This window comes from Oncorhynchus tshawytscha, linkage group LG01 (genome assembly GCF_018296145.1).
Source record: "Oncorhynchus tshawytscha isolate Ot180627B linkage group LG01, Otsh_v2.0, whole genome shotgun sequence".
Classification (NCBI taxonomy): domain Eukaryota; kingdom Metazoa; phylum Chordata; class Actinopteri; order Salmoniformes; family Salmonidae; genus Oncorhynchus; species Oncorhynchus tshawytscha.
Genome location: NC_056429.1, coordinates 78,377,617 through 78,400,385, shown reverse-complemented (window position 1 = coordinate 78,400,385; position 22,769 = coordinate 78,377,617). Strand labels below are relative to the sequence as shown.

General features: G+C 41.7%; 1 protein-coding gene across 1 annotated transcript in view; it reads left to right on the top strand.

The window, feature by feature from the left end:
* The window catches only part of rab40b (RAB40B, member RAS oncogene family), a 45,155-nt gene extending 27,793 nt beyond the window's left edge, over positions 1-17,362 (top strand). Inside the window, exons 2-6 of the mRNA XM_042326001.1 lie at positions 1,610-1,670; positions 5,431-5,491; positions 14,694-14,771; positions 15,323-15,545; positions 15,681-17,362. Of these exons, the coding sequence (XP_042181935.1) occupies positions 1,610-1,670; positions 5,431-5,491; positions 14,694-14,771; positions 15,323-15,545; positions 15,681-15,988 (731 nt within the window). The 3' untranslated portion in view covers positions 15,989-17,362. The remainder of the gene's footprint in view (positions 1-1,609; positions 1,671-5,430; positions 5,492-14,693; positions 14,772-15,322; positions 15,546-15,680) is intronic.
* Positions 17,363-22,769: the final 5,407 nt, after the last annotated feature.

The window sequence follows — 22,769 nt, the reverse complement described above, 5'->3', positions numbered from 1 at the left end:
TGTAAAATGTGTGCATGCTGCTGCTGTCACTATGTAGCTTCAGTATTTGTGCTGTGCAGTATGAGTCATGCCCTCTGGGTGAGATCCTGTGTGGGATTTCATCATCCAGTACTGTACGACTTAACCCTTACATGGTCATGGTTTTAGCTTGATTTCAATGAACACATGTTATTGTCATCTTCACACATGTCATTCCATGGTGATAAGGTAATGTCTATGGGGTGATGGGTTAATAAAGGATCTGGTATCCAGAGAAAAACAGGATTCCTGAGTTTTGACACACATGCATGAACACACGAGCACACACAAACACTAGGAATCCTATGGAGAGAGAATGTGAGAAGAATGTGGGAATTATGTGGATCTTTCTAGGGATAGTTGTTCTTTTCACTGCCTTATAGAGACAGAGAGAGAGAGAGAGAGAGACAGAGAGAGAGAAAGGGGTATAGACAGCTGGAGAGAGGGAGGTAGTGAGTGAAGCGGAGGTAGGGGGTAGAGAGGGGGGGTAGGTAGATAACGTAGAGAGAAAAGAGGGCATAGAGACAGAGAATGTGAGAATATGTTGATTTCAACAGGATCAGAGGATCAGATTTCCATCCCAGCTTTCTATGATTAGTCTGAGTGACCTGTGCGTGCATGTGAATGTAATCTGTGCATGTGTTCATCCGTGTATGTGCTGGATAGAGATTACAGTTTGTGTATGTGCTGGATAGAGATTACAGTGTGTAATGTGCTGGATAGAGATTACAGTTTGTGTATGTACTGGATAGAGATAACAGCATGTGTATGTGCTGAATAGAGATGACAGTTTGTGTATGTGCTGGATAGAGATTACAGTGTGTGTATGTGCTGGATAGAGATTACAGTTTGTGTATGTGCTGGATAGAGATTACAGTTTGTGTATGTGTTGGATAGAGATTACAGTTTGTGTATGTGTTGGATAGAGATTACAGTTTGTGTATGTACTGGATAGAGATTACAGTTTGTGTATGTACTGGATAGAGATTACAGCGTGTGTATGTGCTGGATAGAGATTACAGTTTGTGTATGTGCTGGATAGAGATTACAGCGTGTGTATGTGCTGGATAGAGATTACAGCGTGTGTATGTGCTGGATAGAGATTACAGCGTGTGTATGTGCTGGATAGAGATTACAGCATGTGTATGTGCTGGATAGAGATTACAGCGTGTGTATGTGCTGGATAGAGATTACAGCGTGTGTATGTGTTGGATAGAGATTACAGCATTGCCTCAGTGCTTACTTTACACATCTACCCACCTCCCTCTCACATGGTCTACTTCCCAAATGGCACCCTATTCCCTATTTAGTGCACTATTTTTGACCAGGTCCCATATGGCTGCAGACATGTTAATTTACTCAGTTTAATCTCCATCCTGCTTCTTCCACATGTTACCTCCTGAAACATACACAGCCGTATTAATACCCTCTTATTCATCTCTCTCCCCCCTCTCTCACTCTCTCCCCCTCTCTGTCTGTCATGTAGAATAATCATGACAGCTCAGACATACTGTCAGGGCCTAGATACATCCAGAGTAGGCTAACAGAGATGTTATTAGCATCTGTTTCTCTTGTTTCGTGATGTTGGCAGGAATCGACTACAAGACGACAACGATACTCCTAGACGGAAGAAGAGTCAAGCTGCAGCTCTGGTGAGTGAAGTCACTGTACACAACACACACTCGCACGCATGCACAAACACACCCACCCGGCCGTTACCATGCTAAACTCATCCCAATTCCACATCAGGGTTATTGGAACATATTGAAACTGTAAATGGGACTCTATGGCCTCCTAGTTCCTGTCCCAAATGGCACCCTGTTTCCTATGTAGTGCACTACTTTTGACCAGGTCCTAAATCGCTCTATATACTGTAGGTGATAGAGTGCAATTTGACTGTATCATGTTGATCAGATTAGGAGAAGAATAGAGTATTGTCAGCGAGAGAGAGAGACATTCCTGAGAGTTGTTGTAAGAAGAAGAGCAATGGTGGAGAGAGCTCTGTACATAGGCTCAATAAGAAACATGTGAGTCTGATTACACTAAGAGGAATTGTAGCCAGATTTGTCAAAGCAGCAGAATAGGGATGAGGGAAAGACAGACAGACACACACACACACACACACACACACACACAAAACATACAGTGCCTTCAGAAAGTATTCGCACCCTTTTATTTTTTAAATTTTTTTGTTACATTTTGTTACAGCCGGAATTTAAAATTGGTTAAATTCTGAGCTTTTTTTTGTCACTGGCCTAAACACAATACACCATAATGCCAAAGTGGAATTATGTTTTGAAATTGATTAAACATAAAAAGCTAAAATGCCTTAAGTCAAAACCCCTTTGTTATGTCAAACTTAAATAAGTCCAGGAGTAAAAATTTGCTTAAAGTCATATAATAAGTTGCATGGACTCATCACTCTGTGTGCAATAATAGTGTTTAACATGATTTTTGAATGACTACCTCATCTCTGTACCCCACCCATACAATTATCTGAAAGGTACCACAGTTGAGCAGTGCATTTCAAACACAGATTTAGCCATAAAGACCTGGGAGTTTTTCCAATACCTCACAAAGAAGGGCACCTATTGGTAGATGGGTAAAAAGAAAAAGCAGACATTGAATATCGCTTTGAGCTTGGTGAAGTGTGCATCAATGCACCCAGTCACTACAAAGATACCAGGTGTCCTTCCTAACTCAGTTGCTGGAGAGGAAGGAAACCGCTCAGGGATTTCACCATGAGGCCAATGATGACTATAAAACAGTTACATAATTTAATGGCTGTGCTAAGAGAAAACTGAGGATGGATCAACAACATTGTAGTTACTCCACAATACTAACCTAAGTGACAGAGTGAAAAAAAGCCTGTACAGAATAAAAATATTAAAAAACATGCATCTTGTTTGAAACAAGGCACTAAAGTAATACTGCAAAAAAATGTGACAAAGCAACTAACTTTTTGTCCTTGAATACAAAGTGTTATGTTTGGGGAAAATCCAATACAACACATCCATATTTTCAAGCATAGTGGTGGCTGCATCATGTCATGGGTATGCTTATAATTGATAAGGACTGGGGAGGTTTTCAGGATAAAAAATAAATGGAATCAAGCTAAGCACAGACAAAATCCTATGGTTCAGTCTGCTTTCCACCACACTGGGAGATTAATTCACCTCTCAGCAGGGCAATAACTTAAAAACAAGGCCAAATCTACACTGGAGTTGCTTACCAAGTAGTGAGTGTTCTGAGTGACATTTTTTGTTGTTGAATTTTTACCCTGTTTTTGTCCCCTATTTCATGGTATCCAATTGTTTAGTAGCTACTATCTTGTCGCTACAACTCCCGTATGGGCTCGGGAGAGACGAAGGTTGAAAGTCATGCGTCCTCCGATACACAACCCAACCAAGCCGCACTGCTTCTTAACACAGCGTGCATCCAACCCGGAAGCCAGCCGCACCAATGTGTCGGAGGAAACACAGTGCACCTGGCAACCTTGGTTAGCGTGCACTGTGCCCGGCCCGCCACAGGAGTCGCTGGTGCGCGATGAGACAAGGATATCCCTACCGGCCAACCCCTCCCTAACCCGGACGACGCTAGGCCAATTGTGCATCGCCCCACGGACCTCCCGGTCGCGACCGGTTACGACAGAGCCTGGGCGCGAAGCCAGAGTCTCTGGTGGCACAGCTGCCGCTGCAGTACAGCGCCCTTAACCACTGCGCCACCCGGGAGACCCTGAGTTACAGTTTTGACTTAAATCTGCTTGAAAATCTATGGCAAGACTTGAAAATGGTTGTCTAGCAATGATCAACAATCAACTTGACAGAGCTTGAAGAATGAAAAAATTATAATGGTCAAATGTTGCACAATAGAGGTGCGCAAAGCTCTTAGAGACTTTTACCCAGAAAGAATCCCAGCTGCAATCTCTGCCAAAGGTGATTCTAACATGTATTGACCAAGGGGTGTGAATCCTAATGTAAATGAGATATTTCTGTATATAATTTTCAATAGATTTGCCGAAATATCTATAAACACGTTTTTACTTTGTTATTATGGGGAATTGTGTGTAGATGGGTGAAATGTATATTTTTGTAATCCATTCAGGCTGTAACACAACAAAACGTGGAATAAGTCAGGAGGTGGGAATTGTTTCTGAAGGCACTGTACACACATATGCACAGATGCACACTAATCCACATCACACACACACTCCGCGGTTCCCACCGTGTGACCTTTGCCCTCCTCTTCTTTACTCCTAACCCTTACCATGAGAGTGCTACTTTTATTTTTCGAGGGTTTTGCTTTTAGTCAAGTCAATATTAAATGATTCATCTGGAAACTTTGTTTGATGTCTAAAAGGATGAGACACGTTATTACTTTAACAGGAGGGCTGTTAGTAATGCTCTCTATCCTCCTCACCATGGCTACACGCTAATCACAGCTAGCAAGTGTGGCATTGGGGGAAGGGGAACAATGGTAAAATGCTAGCGTGGCATGGTGGAACATTGGTCAATTATAGAGTGGCTAACATATTAACAAAGAGAGAACAAGCATTAGCGTGCAGAATTGGCCAGTTGTGAAAATTGTGAACTTGGCAAGGATATCCAATCTGCAGGTGGAGTAGGCCTACGGATACACACAATAAGATGATTGCAAATCTGCAGCTTGTGAGAAGAAAGGAGAATATGAGTATCTAAACGACGTGGGGTTATTCTCCTGTTATTAATATATTGACATTTCTATACTCTATAAAACTAAAGCTTCTCCCTTCATAGTAGGCTAGTGTGTGAAATATGATATGTGGTGTCAGTATATGAAATTATATCAAGAAACAAGTGTTCAATGTTTTATATGTGCATGACTCTCATCGAATTAAAAACAGGGCCAGAGTGTGTGGGCGGGCGTGTGTGTGTATGTGTGTGTGTGTGTGTGTGTGTGTGTGTGTGTGTGTGTGTGTGTGTGTGTGTGTGTGTGTGTGTGTGTGTGTGTGTGTGTGTGTGAACCCAAACACTGCTGTGCCATCCAGATCTGGAGAATGCAATCCGGAAACATGTTATTGTTTTAGCTCTGTACTCTCACTACCTTAGCCAATTGCATTCTCTTAAATGCAGGCTTAATCTTAGTGTTTTGGTGTTTATTACACCACAGTAGGTTTTGAATATATGTAGTTAATCCCCTCTTTGTAAGGGATGTATGAATTGTCTGAATTTCACAGCCAAATATACTATACATTTGAGAAGTTATCAGTGTTGCTAAACATAGATAATTGGTGATTGTCTGACAAATGATAGCAATAGATGCCTTGCCTTTATAAAGTCATTATAATAGGGGTGGAATGTTGTTGGAATACTGTGTGTTTTGATTGACATATGGTTGACATTCTTAACCCCTGACCTCTGTGTGTTGTTTCAGGGACACCTCTGGCCAGGGGCGCTTCTGCACCATCTTCCGCTCTTACTCCAGAGGAGCGCAGGTATGTGTGTTTGTGTGTGTGATTGAGTTAGATTCTTTCTTCAGTACACTGTTTGATAATGGGTTACACATTATTGTTTCACAATTCCAAAACAAATAACATGTTTACAGCAGGGGAATGTTTCTCTTGGCTGCTGCTGCACACTGCATAGTAAACTCTAATGCATAGTAAACTCTAATGCATAGTAAACCCTAATGCATAGTAAACCCTAATGCATAGTAAACCCTAATGCATAGTAAACCCTAATGCATAGTAAACCCTAATGCATAGTAAACCCTAATGCATAGTAAACCCTAATGCATAGTAAACCCTAATGTATAGTAAACCCTAATGCATAGTAAACCCTAATGCATAGTAAACCCTAATGCATAGTAAACCCTAATGTATAGTAAACCCTAATGTATAGTAAACCCTAATGCATAGTAAACCCTAATGCATAGTAAACCCTAATGTATAGTAAACCCTAATGCATAGTAAACCCTAATGCATAGTAAACCCTAATGCATAGTAAACCCTAATGCATAGTAAACCCTAATGCATAGTAAACCCTAATGTATAGTAAACCCTAATGCATAGTAAACCCTAATGCATAGTAAACCCTAATGCATAGTAAACCCTAATATATAGTAAACCCTAATGTATAGTAAACCCTAATGTATAGTAAACCCTAATGCATAGTAAACCCTAATGTATAGTAAACCCTAATGTATAGTAAACCCTAATGTATAAAACCTTACATGGTTCTGTGGAAACCTCACTCAAAAAACAGATTTCATCTCTGAGGAAAGGAATAGCCTTGAGCATTTCAACATAAAGAACACAGTAGCCCATTTGAGAATGTTTTAGAATCAGCACATACAACCTGTAAATACTATGCTGTCGACCTCCACATGCACAAGTCTTACTGGCTGTGCTAATATTATAGAATGGGTGCATGCAAGTTATTTGTACATGTTTTCACATGCATCTGTATATCAGCACCATCACTACTGACCCCAGCACCCTTTCCTGTGGAAACAGTACAGTATGGGTGGATGGGGGTGCACCTATCTAAACAGGGACAGTGGATGGGCTTGTGCACTTTTCAAAAGCAAAACTTTAATGGTACATCAATGTTAGTGGATCCAGTATGTAGGAAATCTATGTAGTTCAACCACAATGGCGCCGGAAGAAATGGCAGCAGTTTTACGGGTACCCAACCAATTGTGCTATTATGTGTTTTTTTTCTGCTATATTTGTAAATGATTTTGTACATAATGTTCCTGCAACCGTATCTTATGGCAGAAAAGAGCTTCTGGATATCAGGACAGCGATCACTCACCTCGGATTAGACAAAGATTTTTTCAACAACAAGCAAGACTCACATGATATTCTCCAAACACCCTGCAGGGCCGACATCCCAGTTATTCGCAAGAGGAAGCGACACAGGTACAGAGGTACAGAGGACAAAGAGCCGGATGCCTCATCAGGACCCACAGAAGGCGAGTAGGAAAGCTGCCGTTAACGTCAATATTACTCGCCAACGTGCAATCATTGGACAATAAATTAGACGAGGTACGAACACGAATATCCTACCAGCGGGACATCAAAAACTGTAATATCCTATGTTTCACAGAATCGTGGCTGAATGACGACATGGATATTCAGCTAGCGGGATTTACGCTGCACCGGCAGGATAGAACAGCACACTCTGGTAAGACGAGGGGGGGGCGGTCTGTGCATATTTGTAAACAACAGATGGTGTACGAAATCTAAGGAAGTCTCTAGATTTTGCTCATCTGAAGTAGTGTATATTGTGATAAATTGCAGGCCACACTACTTGCCTAGAGAGTTCTCAGCTATACTTGTATTTACCACCACAGACAGATGCTGACACTAAGACCGCAATTAGTCAGCTGTATAAGGAAATAAGCAAACAGGAAACCACTCACCCAGAGGCGGTGCTCCTAGTGGCCAGAGACTTTAATGCAGGGAAACTTAAATCAGTTCTACCAAATCTATATCAACATGTTAAATGTGCAACCAGAGGGGAACAAATTCTAGATCACCTGTACTCCACACACAGAGACGCGTACAAATGAAGCAGATGCTAAACTACAGGACTGTTTTGCTATCACAGACTGGAACATGTTCCGGGATTCTTCCGATGACATTGAGGAATACACCACATCAGTCACTGGCTTTATCAATAAGCGCATCGAGGACGTCGTCCACACAGTGACTGTACGTACATACCCCAACCAGAAGCCATGGATTACAGGCAACATTCGCACTGAGCTAAAGGGTAGAGCTGCTGCTTTCAAGGTGCGGGACTAACCCGGAAGCTTACAAGAAATCCCGCTATGCCCCGCGACGAACCATCAAACAGGCAAAGCGTCAATACAGGGCTAAGATTGAATCATACTACACCGGCTCCGACACTCATCGGATGTGGCAGGGCTTGCAAACTAATACAGACTACAAAGGGAAGCACAGCCGCGAGCTGCCCAGTGACATGACACTAGCAGATGAGCTAAATCGCTTCTATGCTCGCTTCAAGGCAAGAAACCCTGAGGCATGCATGAGAGCATCAGCTGTTCCGGACGACTCTGTGATCACGCTCTCTGTAGCCGACGTGAGTAAGACCTTTAAACGGGTCAACATACAGAAGGCTGCGGGGCCAGATGGCTGCGGGGCCGACCAACCAATGCTCCTGCACATTGGCTAACTGGGCTATCTGCATTCTGTCCCACCACCTGCCAACCCAGCTTTTTACGTTGCTGCTTATATGCATAGTCACTTTAACCATACCTACATGTGCATACTAAATAAGCCTGTCTAACCGGCGTCTGTATGTAGCCTTGCTACTGTTATTTTCAAATGTCTTTTTACTGTTGTTTTATTTCTTTACACACACACACACACACATACCTTTTTTGTACTATTGGTTAGAGCCTGTAAGTAAGCATTTCACTGTAAGGTCTACACTTGATGTATTCGGCGCACGTGACAAATAAACTATGATTTGATTTGATTTATCCCTGATAGGGTGCTACTGAACCCTACTTGCTTTACCGAATCCCAAACCACGGCTGATCAGCTACTGAGAATTCTCTCCTACCAGGCAATGAATAAAAATGACTTGGTGAATAAAGTTCTTATTTTTATGATTGTTACTCATCGGCACATTACTGAGCGCAGACTGGGTGTGACCATTGTGACAATGACACCACCACCATAGCGAGGCAGCAAGGCTGTGCTTCTTGAACACTGTCCAGTTCAACTGTGTGTGTGTGTGTGCAGTGTGTGTATGTATGTCAAATCAAATCAAATCCAATTTATTTGTCACATACACATGGTTAGCAGATGTTAATGCGAGTGTAGCGAAATGCTTGTGCTTCTAGTTCCGACAATGCAGTAATAACCAACAAGTAATCTAGCAAACAATTCCAAAACTACTACCTTATAGACACAAGTGTAAGGGGATAAAGAATATGTACATAAAGATATATGAATGAGTGATGGTACAGAGCGGCATAGGCAAGATACAGTAGATGGTATTGAGTACAGTATATACATATGAGATGAGTATGTAAACAAAGTGGCATAGTTAAAGTGGCTAGTGATACAGTGCCTTGCGAAAGTATTCGGCCCCCTTGAACTTTGCGACCTTTTGCCACATTTCAGGCTTCAAACATAAAGATAGAAAACTGTATTTTTTTGTGAAGAATCAACAACAAGTGGGGCACAATCATGAAGTGGAACGACATTTATTGGATATTTCAAACTTTTTTAACAAATCAAAAACTGAAAAATTGGGCGTGCAAAATTATTCAGCCCCTTTACTTTCAGTGCAGCAAACTCTCTCCAGAAGTTCAGTGAGGATCTCTGAATGATCCAATGTTGACCTAAATGACTAATGATGATAAATACAATCCACCTGTGTGTAATCAAGTCTCCGTATAAATGATAAATGCACCGGCACTGTGATAGTCTCAGAGGTCCGTTAAAAGCGCAGAGAGCATCATGAAGAACAAGGAACACACCAGGCAGGTCCGAGATACTGTTGTGAAGAAGTTTAAAGCCGGATTTGGATACAAAAAGATTTCCCAAGCTTTAAACATCCCAAGGAGCACTGTGCAAGCGATAATATTGAAATGGAAGGAGTATCAGACCACTGCAAATCTACCAAGACCTGGCCGTCCCTCTAAACTTTCAGCTCATACAAGGAGAAGACTGATCAGAGATGCAGCCAAGAGGCCCATGATCACTCTGGATGAACTGCAGAGATCTACAGCTGAGGTGGGAGACTCTGTCCATAGGACAACAATCAGTCGTATATTGCACAAATCTGGCCTTTATGGAAGAGTGGCAAGAAGAAAGCCATTTCTTAAAGATATCCATAAAAAGTGTTGTTTAAAGTTTGCCACAAGCCACCTGGGAGACACACCAAACATGTGGAAGAAGGTGCTCTGATCAGATGAAACCAAAATTGAACTTTTTGGCAACAATGCAAAACGTTATGTTTGGCGTAAAAGCAACACAGCACATCACCCTGAACACACCATCCCCACTGTCAAACATGGTGGTGGCAGCATCATGGTTTGGGCCTGCTTTTCTTCAGCAGGGACAGGGAAGATGGTTAAAATTGATGGGAAGATGGATGGAGCCAAATACAGGACCATTCTGGAAGAAAACCTGATGGAGTCTGCAAAAGACCTGAGACTGGGACGGAGATTTGTCTTCCAACAAGACAATGATCCAAAACATAAAGCAAAATCTACAATGGAATGGTTCAAAAATAAACATATCCAAGTGTTAGAATGGCCAAGTCAAAGTCCAGACCTGAATCCAATCGAGAATCTGTGGAAAGAACTGAAAACTGCTGTTCACAAATGCTCTCCATCCAACCTCACTGAGCTCGAGCTGTTTTGCAAGGAGGAATGGGAAAAAATTTCAGTCTCTCGATGTGCAAAGCTGATAGAGACATACCCCAAGCGACTAACAGCTGTATTCACAGCAAAAGGTGGCGCTACAAAGTATTAACTTAAGGGGGCTGAATAATTTTGCACGCCCAATTTTTCAGTTTTTGATTTGTTAAAAAAGTTTGAAATATCCAATAAATGTCGTTCCACTTCATGATTGTGTCCCACTTGTTGTTGATTCTTCACAAATAAATACAGTTTTCTATCTTTATGTTTGAAGCCTGAAATGTGGCAAAAGGTCGCAAAGTTCAAGGGGGCCGAATACTTTCGCAAGGCACTGTACATGTATAGATGATGCAGTAGATGATATAGAGTACAGTATATACGTATACATATGAGATGAATAATGTAGGGTATGTAAACATTATATTAGGTAGCATTGTTTAAAGTGGCTAGTGATATATTTTACATCATTTCTCATCAATTCCCATTATTAAAGTGGCTGGAGTTGAGTCAGTGTGTTGGCTGCAGCCGCTCAATGTTAGTGGTGGCTGTTTAACAGTCTGATGGCCTTGAGATAGAAGCTGTTTTTCAGTCTCTCGGTCCCAGCTTTGATGCACCTGTACTGACCTCGCCTTCTGGATGATAGCGGGGTGAACAGGCAGTGGCTCGGGTGGTTGTTGTCCTTGATGATCTTTATGGCCTTCCTGTGACATCGGGTGGTGTAGGTGTCCTGGAGGGCAGGTAGTTTGACCCCGGTGATGCGTTGTGCAGATCTCAAAACCCTCTGGAGAGCCTTACGGTTGTGGGCGGAGCAGTTGCCGTACCAGGCGGTGATACAGCCCGACAGGATGCTCTCGATTGTGCATCTGTAGAAGTTTGTGAGTGCTTTTGGTGACAAGCCGAATTTCTTCAGCCTCCTGAGGTTGTGTCGTCCGCAAACTTGATGATTGAGTTGGAGGCGTGCATGGCCACGCAGTCGTGGGTGAACAGGGAGTACAGGAGAGGGCTCAGAACGCACCCTTGTGGGGCCCCAGTGTTGAGGATCAGCGGGGTGGAGATGTTGTTGCCTACCCTCACCATCTGGGGGCGGCCCGTCAGGAAGTCCAGTACCCAGTTGCACAGGGCGGGGTCGAGACCCAGGGTCTCGAGCTCAATGACGAGCTTGGAGGGCACTATGGTGTTGAATGCCGAGCTGTAGTCGATAAACAGCATTCTCACATAGGTATTCCTCTTGTCCAGGTGGGTTAGGGCAGTGTTCAGTGCGGTTGAGATTGCATCGTCTGTGGACCTATTTGGGCGGTAAGCAAATTGGAGTGGGTCTAGGGTGTCAGGTAGGGTGGAGGTGATATGGTCCTTGACTAGTCTCTCAAAGCACTTCATGATGACGGAAGTGAGTGCTACGGGGCGGTAGTCATTTAGCTCAGTTACCTTAGCTTTCTTGGGAACAGGAACAATGGTGGCCCTCTTGAAGCATGTGGGAACAACAGACTGGGATAGGGATTGATTGAATATGTCCGTAAACACACCAGCCAGCTGGTCTGCGCATGCTCTGAGGGCGCGGCTGGGGATGCCGTCTGGGCCTGCAGCCTTGCGAGGGTTGACATGTTTAAATGTTTTCCTCACGTCGGCTGCAGTGAAGGAGAGTCCGCATGTTTTGGTTGCGGGCCGTGTCCGTGGCACTGTATTGTCCTCAAAGCGGGCAAAAAAGTAATTTAGTCTGCCTGGGAGCAAGACATCCTGGTCCGTGACGGGGCTGGTTTTCTTTTTGTAATCCGTGATTGACTGTAGACCCTGCCACATACCTCTTGTGTCTGAGCCGTTGAATTGAGATTCTACTTTGTCTCTATACTGACGCTTAGCTTGTTTGATTGCCTTGCGGAGGGAATAGCTACACTGTTTGTAATCAGTCATGTTTCCGGTCACCTTGCCCTGATTAAAAGCAGTGGTTCACGCTTTCAGTTTCACGCAAATGCTGCCATCAGTCCACGGTTTCTGGTTTGGGAATGTTTTAATCGTTGCTATGGGAACGACATCTTCAACGCACGTTCTAATGAATTCGCTCACCGAATCAGCGTATTCGTCAATGTTGTTGTTTGATGCAATACGAAACATATCCCAGTCCACGTGATGGAAGCAGTCTGGGAGTGTGGAATCAGCTTGGTTGGACCAGCGTTGAACAGACCTCAGCGTGGGAGCTTCTTGTTTTAGTTTCTGTCTGTAGGCAGGGATCAACAAAATGGAGTCGTGGTCAGCTTTTCCGAAAGGAGAGCGGGGCAGGGCCTTATATGCGTCGCGGAAGTTAGAATAGCAATGTGTGGAGTCAGGTCAGGATAAAACATCTCCTCATTGGTTTTTATGAGCATATACCTACATGGTTGATTGAAAGATGAACTGAGGTCCACACTCTTGTCCAGTTCGTTGTGGTAATGCACTTTAAAGTTGGTTGCCAACCGCCATATAAAGTCCAAAGAAGAAGAAAAAGCCTGAAAGAGGAGAGATTACTGGAAACAAACTATGTTGACTGTTTTATCTGTGGATTAATTGTCGGAGTAGATGACCTTATGCATTTCAGGTAAAATAACAACCCAATGTATATATCCCAGGACAAATTAGCTAGCAACAACAAGCTAGCTAGCTAAATTGCCATAAATGTTTAATGCTTTTCAACCTGTCCCCAAATTAAAAATCTAAATCAACTTGGGTGTCTGGTCTGGGTTGACAAAATCAACTTGGGTGTCTGGTCTGGGTGGACAAAATCAACTTGGGTGTCTGGTCTGGGTGGACAAAATCAACTTGCGGGCAATGACGTATGCGGTCGCATGCACGGTCTGGTCAACATGTAACAGTTCTATGGAATGCAAACTGATGGAGAGTTAGCTTGAATCCTCAGTGTTAGCAACTGGCGCCACCAGTGACAGTAAAACTTAATAGTAGTTGGCAGTTGGACAGACTACTCCAGCTAATTGTATTTATACAGGAATGTGCTATTCCCATGAGACTTTCTATAGTTTACACTGTACCCAATTAACTGAACAGTCTGCTTCATTGTCTCTGGTCTCCTGTACAGTAGCCTACTGTACACAATATCACATATTTTACTGTGCATCTCCACTTAGAGAGTGTGTGTTTATGTTTAAAGGCCCACTTTTTTCAACTGAAAGATGATGCCCAGAGCTTACCAATGATGTTGCACAATTCAAGTCAATAAGTCATACTTTTAGGCAAAGTATTATATATTTGTGGGAAATCCAAAATTGGGACATTTTTGCCGTGTGTTTCCCATATGATATGACATGCTAATACTTTTCAGTCTACGTTCATTTTCAGAGCTGGGTTTTGTGGTCACCTGGCACAGCCAAGGGTGGCATAGCCCACCCACTTGGGAGCAAGGCCCACCTACTGGGGAGCCTGGCCCAGAAAATCAGATTGAGTTTTTCCCCACAAAAGGGCTTTATTACAGACATAAATTACTTTGCAGGTGTTTCTGATTATTAACAATGCCATGCTGGTGGGTGGTAACAATTAAATAAAACCCAGCTCTGAATATGAACGTAGACTGAAAAGTATTAGCATGTCATACCACTGCACATCGACTCAGTACTGGTACCCCTTGAATACCAACACTGTTGTGAAAAGGGCACAACAACACCTCTTCCCCTCAGGAGCCTGAAATTGGCATGTGCCCTCAGATCCTCAAAAGGTTCTACAGGTGCATCATTGAGAGTATCTTGACTGGCTGCATCACCGCTTGGTATGGCAACTGCCTGACATCTGACCGCAAGGCAATACAGAGGGTAGTGCGCTCCAGCCACCCAATTCATTGACTGTTCTCTCTGCTACCGCACAGCAAGTGGTACCGAGGTATCAAGTCTGGAACCAACAGGACCCTGAACAGCCAGCAAGCCATAAGACTGATAAATAGTTAGTCAAATAATTAACCAAATAGCTACCCAGACTATCTGCAGTGACCCTTTTTGCACTAACTTTGACTCTTCACATACACTGCTGCTACTGTTCACTATCTGTCACTTTATTCCTAGTTATATCTTCCTCAATTACCTCATACCACTGCACATCGACTCAGTACTGGTACCCCTTGAATATAGCCAAGTTATCGTTACTCATTGTGTATCTATTGTTATTTTTATTATTACGTGTTTTACTTTTCTATTATTTCTCTATTTTCTTTCTCTCTGCATTTTTCGGGAGGGCCAATAAGTAAGTATCTCACTGTTAGTCTACACCTGTTGTTTATGAAGCATGTGATGAATAACATTTTTGATTTGATCTCTCAGGGTGTGATCTTGGTCTATGACATCACCAACCGATGGTCGTTTGATGGTATTGACAGATGGATTAAGGAGATAGATGAGGTAAGAGACATCGATCAATCACTCTCTCTCAGAAACAGTGAACCTCAAATGTGTCCCAAATTGCACCCTATTCCATATTCCCCAAAGGGCTCTGGTCAAAAGTAGTGCACTATAAAGGGAATAGGGTGCCATTTGGGATGGCGCCACATGGTAAATTGCAGTCTACATCACTGAATCGCTGCTATTGCTCTATGATGTAAGACACGTTGCTCAATTTCTGCTTGTGATAATGACTAAACCTTCTCCAACCCACATCTCTGGCCTTTGCTCCAAAACAACTCACACACTCATTAACTAGCCACACAGAGTTAGACTTTCAAGATAGCCCATGTTATGTGAATAATATTATTCACCTTGAATTAAAAATAAAATATGCTCAACGATTGATTCTTGACATCCTTTTTGCCACCTTGGGACCTTCTATTATCACTCCATTATTTGACTTATTACAGGGAAGAACACAATGTAACACATACGCATATACACACCCTTATTATGTACTAACAGAATCTGTACCTCACTACTTTCTGTTCCCCTTCCTGTCTACCCAGCATGCACCGGGAGTGCCTAAGATCCTGGTGGGGAACCGGTTACACCTGGCCTACAAACGCCAGGTGACCACAGAGCAGGCCCAGGTGTACGCCGAGAGGTTAGGGGTCACCTTCTTTGAGGTCAGCCCACTGTGCAACTTTAATATCACAGAGTCCTTCACAGAGCTGGCCAGGATAGTCTTAATGAGGCATGGCATGGAGAGACTCTGGAGGCCTATCAAAGGTGAGGCAGCGTAAACTGAGCCTAGAGCAGCTAGTTCTTACTCTCTTTCACTGTTTTACACAATGGTGCCCTCTCGTGGTGTAATATTTATATTTGTGAAATATTAAATATCCTGTCTCTCTCACACTCTCTTAGTTTTGAGTCTTCAGGACCTGTGCTGTCGTTCCATCGTGTCCTGCACCCCTGTCCACCTTGTTGACAAGCTTCCTCTCCCCCTGGCTCTCAAGTCCCACCTCAAGTCTTTCTCCATGGCCAACGGCCTCAATGCCCGCATGATGCACGGACGGTCCTACTCCGTCACCACCACTGCTGCCAACACCACCCACATCGCCACCAAGAGGACCGGATGCCAGCTGCTGAAAAATAAAAAACTCTTCCGTCCTCCGCCGCTCAGCCCGGCGGCCGAACAGAGCTGCACTGGCAAGAGCTGCAAGATCTCCTAACAACCAGTTGAAACAGGAAGAGGAAGTCCTTGGGGAAGAAGGTTGTCATCACATGAACAGGAAGTTGGTGTTGATCACTAGTGCAGCCAAAGATGGTGGATAAATTAACCATTTACCATGTTTACCATTGAAAAAAATGGTCACTGTTCCGGTCTGCTTAAAGGGGTGGCTCTCCCATAGACACCAATGTATTAGCAGCTGGGTCTGGTCTACTTAGTTCATTGACTGTATATGAGCGAGTGAGATGTCTTCCTTCCTCTTCCGTCTCTGGTGCAGCCATAGACTTAGATAGACATTGCGTCATTATTTATGTCCCATTATAATAATAATTTGGTAGTTGCTTACAAGTGTGTATTAATACACATGTGAATTGGAAATGTTATTTTTTTGCATATCCCAATGCTCCCCGAGACACCCACAGATAGTAGGGTCATGGCCAGGGTCTGCCGTTATCAACAAGAACCCTGGAGCAATTAGGGTTAAGTGCTTTGCTCAAGGGCACATTGACAGATTTTTCACGTTGTCGGTTTATGGATTAGAACTAGCAACCTTTCAGTTACTGGCCCAATGCACTAACCGCTAAGCCACCTGCCCTATAGGAAGTCTCACCCAGTTGAATACTTCCAAATACTGAAAGTCCTCAATGGCGCTGCCCATGCTAAAACAAGCTTTTGGGCACTAGAGTCTTCTATCTATTTCTATGGGTGCAGCTCGTCTAGGGTTACCAAGAGCCAGCCACATGAGCTTCGAGGGAGTATTCAACGAGAGGTGACACCCCCTTCCCTAATCAGGAAGTTTTCACAGGGACTGGATGTTCTAGGCCTCCAGACGCACAACAGTCTCCCACAGGCACTCACAGGAGCTCCATGGTGGGACAAAGATGGGGAAGGAACATGTCACGCTCAGAGATTTTGGATTAGTGCTATGGGTCACTGACCATGGAACCAGAAGGAAGTTTTGATGCCAGATCATATGTGAGCCATATGACTATATTTCAATTACTTTTTAAATTAATTTGGTAATTTGTATTTCACCGGCCTGAACTACAATATAATGTATTTTGTAACAAGATACTTTCGAGACCTGTAATTTGTATTTTCAAAATACAAAATACTTTTCTATACCATTTTTTTTATAGTGGTTCACAATTTCGTGGCCACCTTTCACCCTGCATTGGTATCAGAAGTCTGATGGCAGTATGGTGTGATGAGAGTGTCTCCTAAATGACGAAATGTTAAAATTTGTATTATTGGGTATTATTCTAATGAGCTCCGTCCCTGAAACGAGGCCAATAAAAACAATAATAATAATACTCGGTGTACTTTGCAATAGTTTATTTTTACATTTACATTTTGGTCATTTAGCATTCAGTGCATTCAACTAAGGTAGATAAACAACCACATATCACATCAATGGTAAAAGTTTTTTTTGTTACAGTTACTGAGAATGTTGTTGTAGTGAAGGCGTATACTTGCAAATATATTTTGTATTTTAGTTTGATACATTGGTCTTTAGAGTATCTTGTATTTAGAACAATAAACATTTGATGTATCTTTTGCTCATCTCTGATTGTGCATAATATGTTTCCAGAAAAATGATGAACATATGTACTGTGTAAAAAATATAGTACTAAATAGTACTATTGTGTACAATATTTGTGGATGATCTGTGGTCCTCTTTGCACTGTTTTCTCACCCACTGCAATCAATGACACAAAGCATTCAAATTAGTTTTAATCCTGTAGTCTAATTTCACAATGAAAGAAATGTTACTGGACTGGTCTTATAAATGGTATACTACACACTTCTGCCTTTAAAAACATACTGGACAAAGCCTTTTTAAGATCTAGCTACTTGTTTTACACATACTTTTTACAGCAAAATACTATTTCTGCCGAAGTCATCTGGAACTTCAAGTCTGCAATTCTATGGAGAAACCATTTGTGTAGTGAATTTGTATGATATGTACAGTTATGACAATGTTGTTTGATACAATGTATTTTTTCTGTTATTTGGGTTTGTATTCATTTCCAAGTGTACAGTGACAGAGATTATACTATTTCAGATAGTGACACCAACACCAAAGACTTAGTAGACTGAGGACGTTACTGAACGAACAAGGGTGTTGTACAGTAAATATCACCACACGGATTTACAATAAACTTCACAAACAGGAACTGTCTTTTCTGCTCAGATAGTAATAATAAAAATACAAATAATTGATAGCATTTATATTACATTTTTCCACATGCTCAATGCGCTGTAAGGAGGGAAACTCACCTCATCTCACTTGATCATGATTTTACCCACATGTCCCTGATGAAAACTTGAAAACAATGGGTGCATTCCATGTCACCCACTAGCTTTACTAGAGAGCGCTTTACAAAGGAGGAGGTATGAGTATTTTTTACATACTGTATCTAATGAAGACCTTTATGGTCTCATGGCTGTTTGCAAATGAGGTGTGACAGGCTCAGCCATAGAGCAAGAACAGGTACTGTAAATACATTGCTTTTAAAATCTATCAGAAATGCTGAGAAATTGACCCGCTTTCCTGATTATTTTGGTCTTGTCTGTACTCTGGTCTCTTTGGTTATGTGTTGTTCTTCAATGAGTGTCAACAAGAGGATCAGCATTCGGTAAGTCCTCATCATAGCAAAGACTCCATAGATCCAGAGTTTCAGAAGACCTTTATTACCGACATACTGTCTACTTGGACAGAGACCAGCTCAGTAGTGTTAGTGAATGGAACCGATTGGCCCATTTCAACAACCCCTTTAGTTTCATGGGTTACAACTACATAGGTAATCTCTCTCGCTCTCTCTCTTTGATTGAGTGTGTGTACACATAATAAATGTTATGACAATTTGCTTCGGAAAAATATACAATTTCTAAGTAGCCAATGTCACTGGGCGAGTGGATGGCAGCAATTAGACTTGTTCTTTAAGCGCCTCAAACTTGGCAATAGTGGTTACCTTGAATAAATGCATGTTTATCCGTAATGTTGACGAGCAATCTTCTGTATCTTGTTTGCCGTTTCTTTCGTTTTCTTGCATTTGTTTGCAATAGTTTGATTGTGGTAAGAACCATGAGCTCTCCCACCATCCACATCCACACCATACGTTCAAACACCTGCGTGTTTATAGATCACATGATGTGTGTTTACCACCATTTGTCAGCCCCTAGTGGTCTGGAGTGTAATGCCCGAATATTACCATAATATAACATCAACCCAAATTAGCTCCAACACTATATGTGTTTCTGTGAATATATCCAGTACCGTGTGTTATACTGTGTTTATAATGTATACCTCTGTATTTATGTGTCGTTTTAAAGGCAGCAGTGGATTTGATCCCTACGCCAGCGAGTCACCAGCTCCTGCCTGACCCTGTACCCATGGCAGCAGGAGGTGGACAGGGTGTGTATACAGTTCCTTCAGAAAGTATTCACATCCCTTGACATTTTCCATATTTTGTTGTGTTACAGCCTGAATTGAACATTTATTAAATTTTGATTTTGTGTCACTGGCCTTACACACAATACTCCATAATTATGTTTTTAGAAACTATTACAAATGAATTAATGAAAAGATGAAATGTCTTGAGTTAATAAGTATTCAACCCCCTTGTTATGGCAAGCCTAAATAAGTTCAGGAGTAAATAAATAAGTAACTGCCATATAGCAGTTCTACAACATACTGCCAAAATAAAGGAAATACTTGAGTAAATGAGGGATACAAAGAATATTGAAAGTAGATGCTTCTACACAGGTGTGTTTCCTGAGTTAATTAAGCAATTAACATACCATCATGCTTAGGGTCATGTATAAAAATGCTGGGCAGGTCATTATTTTGTCTACCATAGCTATGCCCCAATAGAATGACGATGCTCCCATCCACAGGAGACGCGAGTGGTCACTGAATGGTTTGATGAGCATGGAAACGATGTAAACCATATGCCATGGCCGTCGCAGTCACCAGATCTCAACCCAATTGAACACTTATGGAAGATTCTGGAGCGGCGCCTGAGATAGTGATTTCAACCACTATCAACAAAACAACAAATTATGGAATTTCTCATGGAAGAATGGTGTCACATCCCTCCAGTAGAGTTCCAGACACTTGTAGAATCTATGCCAAGCTGCATTAACACACTTTATGTTGGTGTTTCCTTTATTTTGGCAGTTATCTGTATCATATTAGTGGTGGACAAAGTACTCAATTGTCATACTTGAGTAGAAGTTAAGATACCTTAATAGAAAATGACTCAAGTAAAAGTCACCCAGTAAAATACTACTTGAGTAAAAGTCCAAACGTATCTGGTTTTAAATGTACAGTGGTGGAAAAAGTGGAAAATGGTCATACTTGAGTAAAAGTGCAAAGTAAAAGTAAATGCTATACATCAAATTCCTTTTATTAAGCAAACTAGACAGCACATAATTTTGGGGGGGACAGACAGACAGGGGCAGACTCCTACACTCAGACATAATTTACAAATTGTGTTTTTGTGAGTCTGACAGATCCAGTAGAGATGCCAAAGTGTTATATTGACAGGTTTATGAATAATTCTGTCTTGCCTGAGCATTAGAAATGTAACAAGTACTTTTTGGTGTCATGGAAAATGCACAGGAGTAAAAAGTACATATTTTATTTAGGAATGTAGTAGAGTAAAAGTAAAAGTTGTGAAAAATATAAATAGTAAAGTCCAGATACCCCCCAAAAATACTTAAGTGGTATTTAAAAGTATTTCTTACTTAAGTACTTCACATCACTGATCATACTATTCTCTGTATATGAGAATATATTATTACCTGAGAATACATTATCATATTTTGTTGTTCTCTCGAGCTAAGATTGGATCCTATAATACTAAAAGATATTCCTGTCTTTTCGCTCAACAGCACCTTGGACTACAAGAAGTACCCAAACCTCTACAACTACAACAAACACCACTCAGCAATGGTATTCTTCACCAATCACGATTATATACAGGAGATGAAAATATGGACGAATTTCCATGACAACAAATTAATCAAACTGTACCTGGAAAAATGACATGAATTTCACATCTGAAGATGTGATCTCATGTGATTGTCACGCCCTGACCTTAGAGAGCCTTTTTATTTCTCTATTTGGTTAGGTCAGGGTGTGATTTGGGTGGGCATTCTAGTTTTCTATTTCTTTGTTGGCCGGGTATGGTTCCCAATCAGAGGCAGCTGTCTATCGTTGTCTCTGATTAGGAATCATACTTAGACAGCCTGTTTTCCACCCTAGTTTGTGGGATCTTTTTTTTGCACAGTTGCTGTATAGCCCTGCAGAACTTTACGTTTGTTTATATTTTGTTGTTTTGTCTGTGTTTCCGTATAAAATTATCATGAACACTTTCTACGCTGCGCTTTGGTCTCATTCATTCAACGACGAGCGTAACAGTGATCACGTGATTTAATGTGAAGTTAATGTGATAACATTTGACAACATGTGAAGCAACATGTGACATGTGATGACAACATATGAAATGTGACATGTGGGCACATGTGAAATTAATGTGAAATAAATGCCATTTAGAATATTTTACTTTGAAAAGAACAATTGACATTAATTCAATTTAAACAGTCATTCTTAGACATTCTCGGACATTCCTAGAACATTGTGTCAAGGTCCCCTAGAGGTTTTTTTCTTGAGGTGAAAATACAGTAAATCAAATGTATTTATACAGCCCTTATTACATCAGCTGATATCTCAAAGTGCTGTACAGAAACCCAGCCTAAAACCAGAAACAGCAAGCAATGCAGGTGTAGAAGCACGGTGGCTAGGAAAAACTCCCTAGAAAGGCCAAAACCTAGGAAGAAACCTAGAGAGGAACCAGGCTATGAGGGGTGGCCAGTCCTCTTCTGGCTGTGCCGGGTGTAGATTATAACAGAACATGGCCAAGATGTTCAAATGTTCATAAATGACCAGCATGGTCAAATAATAATAATCACATTAGTTGTCGAGGGTGCAACAAGTCAGCACCTCAGAATATCAGTCGAATATCCAACCTGAAAATATCTTTACCTTGGAAGCTATCCTCACCATAAGGCGATCGTTCTCCTGTATATTATGAGTACAGCGACTGCAATTAGGCATAATGTCAATGTTACTAACGTTACTTAGCTTTGGCTGGTGGAAGTCCTGACGAACCACGTCCAGATAAAGCGTCCGGGGTGAAAAAGTTTAATGAAAAAAGTTGAGCAAGGGAAAAAATAAAAATATAAAATGGTAATTAAAAAGTTAAAACTGTGTAGTTGGCAGGTAGCAAAGTAAGGTAAATGTGTTGCTCTTCCCTCCTCCAGACCAGGTGGGCAGAGACTTGTGCCTGCTCCTCTTCCACACACTCTCACAAATAAGAGTATGGTTACAGTACAGTGTTGTTCCCTGGTGAAAAAAAAGGTGAAATGCACACATAAGGTACCTTTGGATGTACACATAGGAACTCACATGGTACTGGTCTGTACCAGCTGGGTGCATTCGCATGCTTTGAAATCGTAGAAGACACCACTTGGCTAATGGCCAATAAGCTGAGTCAACCATAAAGTAAAAGTACAGCTATCATGCTTGTAAACAATTTATAACATTCAAAAACACATTAATAGATTGCTTTTTATAAATAGTGTTTTGTTGTTACATTTAACTGCCGAAAATGCTGTTATCTAAGTAATTTCCTTAGTAGGTGATGTCAGGAGGTCAGCAGTGGGAGATGCAGCACAACTGCTTCACAGCTCATTACTGACACATTCACTTACAA